This window comes from Bison bison, unplaced genomic scaffold (assembly GCF_000754665.1).
Source record: "Bison bison bison isolate TAMUID 2011002044 unplaced genomic scaffold, Bison_UMD1.0 scf7180017857300, whole genome shotgun sequence".
Classification (NCBI taxonomy): Eukaryota; Metazoa; Chordata; class Mammalia; order Artiodactyla; family Bovidae; genus Bison; species Bison bison.
In genome coordinates, this window is record NW_011487873.1 from 1 (window position 1) to 2,193 (window position 2,193).

At 64.6% G+C, this 2,193-nt stretch overlaps 1 gene segment (V, D, J or C); it reads left to right on the forward strand.

Annotated features, from left to right (window-relative positions):
• Window positions 1-10: 10 nt before the first annotated feature.
• LOC105003451 overlaps window positions 11-2,193 on the forward strand; it is a 9,211-nt gene continuing 7,028 nt past the window's right edge. The window contains 4 exon segments of the C gene segment in view: window positions 11-83; window positions 164-214; window positions 821-1,144; window positions 1,285-1,374. Coding sequence covers window positions 11-83; window positions 164-214; window positions 821-1,144; window positions 1,285-1,374 — 538 coding nt within the window.

The following is a 2,193-nucleotide window of genomic DNA, read 5'->3' on the forward strand; positions in this document are numbered from 1 at the left end:
TGGTGTGGGGATGGAGGCGTCAGGCACCCAGCGGAAGGGGCGAGCAGGCTCCCAGGAGGAGAAGCAGGAAGAGGCTGGGAGGGGTGAGCCCAGCTGGGCAGCGTCCACAGACCAGGGGCTTTAGCCGAGGCCACGGGTCCAGGATCTGACCCTTTCTCGTCAGGACCACTGGGCTTTCAGGTCTGTGAGGGCAGCCCTGGGCCGCCCACAGCAGGTGAGCTGGGCTGAGCTGTGCTGAGCTGAGCTGAGTGGATTGGGGCTGGATTGAACTGGGCTGAGCCAGGTTGAGCTGGGCTGGGCTGAGCTAGGCTGAACTGAGCTAAGCTGGGCTGAGCTGGGCTGTGTTGAGCTGGGAAGAGTGGGTGAGCTGGGCTGGGCTGGGCTAAGCTGGGCTGTGCTGGGCTGAGTTGGATTAATCCATGGGGGCTGATTAATCCAGGTCTGGCAGAAATGAAACTGCCTGGGCTTGACGTGTAGCAAGCTGCTGAGATGCTCTGGGCTTGCTTAGCCTCTGCTGAGCGTGCTGAGTCTAGCTGGGCTGAGCTGACCCCACTGGACTGTCCTGGCCAACACTGGGCTGACCTCAGGGATCTGGTTGTGCTGAGGACTGGGGGCCTGAGTGTGTATCAGTCTTATTGATGACCCCAGAGGCCCGGGCCAGGCCCCAGGTGGCTGAGCCATGGGCAGTGAGGGTGGGCTGGCAGGGCTGAGTGTGCCCTCCGCTCCACTGTCCCAGAGAGAAGGTAGAGCTGCCCAAAGCCCCAACCAGCAGGACGCCTCTCACCCCCGTCTGCTCTTGTGTCCCTTCTCCGGTCCCCAGAAGGTGAATCGCTCCCGAGAGTCTTCCCCTTGGTGTCCTGCATGAGCTCCCCGTCTGATGAGAGAATGGTGGCCCTGGGCTGCCTGGCCCGGATCTTCATACCCAATTCGTTCAGCTTCTCCTGGAAGTTGAACAACAGCACAGTCAGCAGCGAGAGATTCTGGACCTTCCCCGCAGTCCTGAGGGACGGCTTGTGGTCGGCCTCCTCTCAGGTGGTCCTGCCCTCCTCAAGCGCCTTTCAAGGGCCGGATGACTACCTGGTGTGCGAAGTCCAGCACCCCAAGGGAGGAAAGACCGTCGGCACCGTGAGGGTGGGCCCCAGAGGTGAGCCAGGCTCCGCCCATGGCTGGGGTGGGGGCATGGCCAGGGGAGCCCACCCCCGCCCTTCCTGTCCACCTTGCAGCCCCTCCCCTAGGGCACAGCGCATTCTGACCCTCACCTGCTCCCTGCTCCTCTGGTTTCAGCATCGACTCCAATCCCGACCACTTCAGTGCCTTCTCTGATATCCAGGTCAGAGGGCTCCAACAAGGCCGTCAGCACGCAGAGCAGCCCAGGTGAGCAGCCCCACCCACGCACACCTGTCTGCCCGTCCCTCCGCTGCCCCTTCAGGCCGCCCTCGAAGACTTCTCTGTTGAGTCCTTAAGTCACACCTTGAGCCAGGAAGTCACACCTGAACTCAGGGGCACCGACTGTGGGCCAGACCCGGGCTGGGCACTGCCAGATGCCACCTCAGGCCCCTGTGTGGCCCTCAGCCCCTCGTGAACGGGTGAGGTGCCCAGATCACACTGGGAGGCGCATGGTGAGAGGGAGGCCCACAGGCCAGCTCTGGACTCCCCTGGTCCAGCCCACACATGGAACTGAGTGTGGAGCTGAGACCCTCACAGACACTGTGCCGCCTGCCAGGCTGCCCTCCCCCCGACCTGCACCTGGCTCCAGCTTCTCTGAGTGCCGGGCACCCAGCTGGGGCCCAGAGTCACCCCTCACCCTGGACTCACCCCTGGCCCAGAGCAGGAGCTGCTGGAGGGAGCTGGGCAGTTCCCTCACCAGCCCCCGGACCACTGGCGACCCTCCAAAGGGGACCATGGCTGTGACGTCTCCCTGGGTGGCCCCCCACCCAGCCTGTGGGCCATGATGCCCACAGTCCAGGGCAGAATCTGCCACCGATGTGCACGACCCCTGGGTGTGGGGTGACCTGGTCAGGCACACAGGGTGGGCCAAGTCAGGAGAGAGGTGGGCCCTGCAGATTACAGGGTCACCTCGGGGTCGGGGGGCCCTGCGCACAGCCCAGCCCTCCCCGAGCATCAGTGGTCAGCCCTGACCAGACTGCTGCAGCCACGCCGCCCACCCAGCAGCCTTGGGGGTGGGAGCTGAGC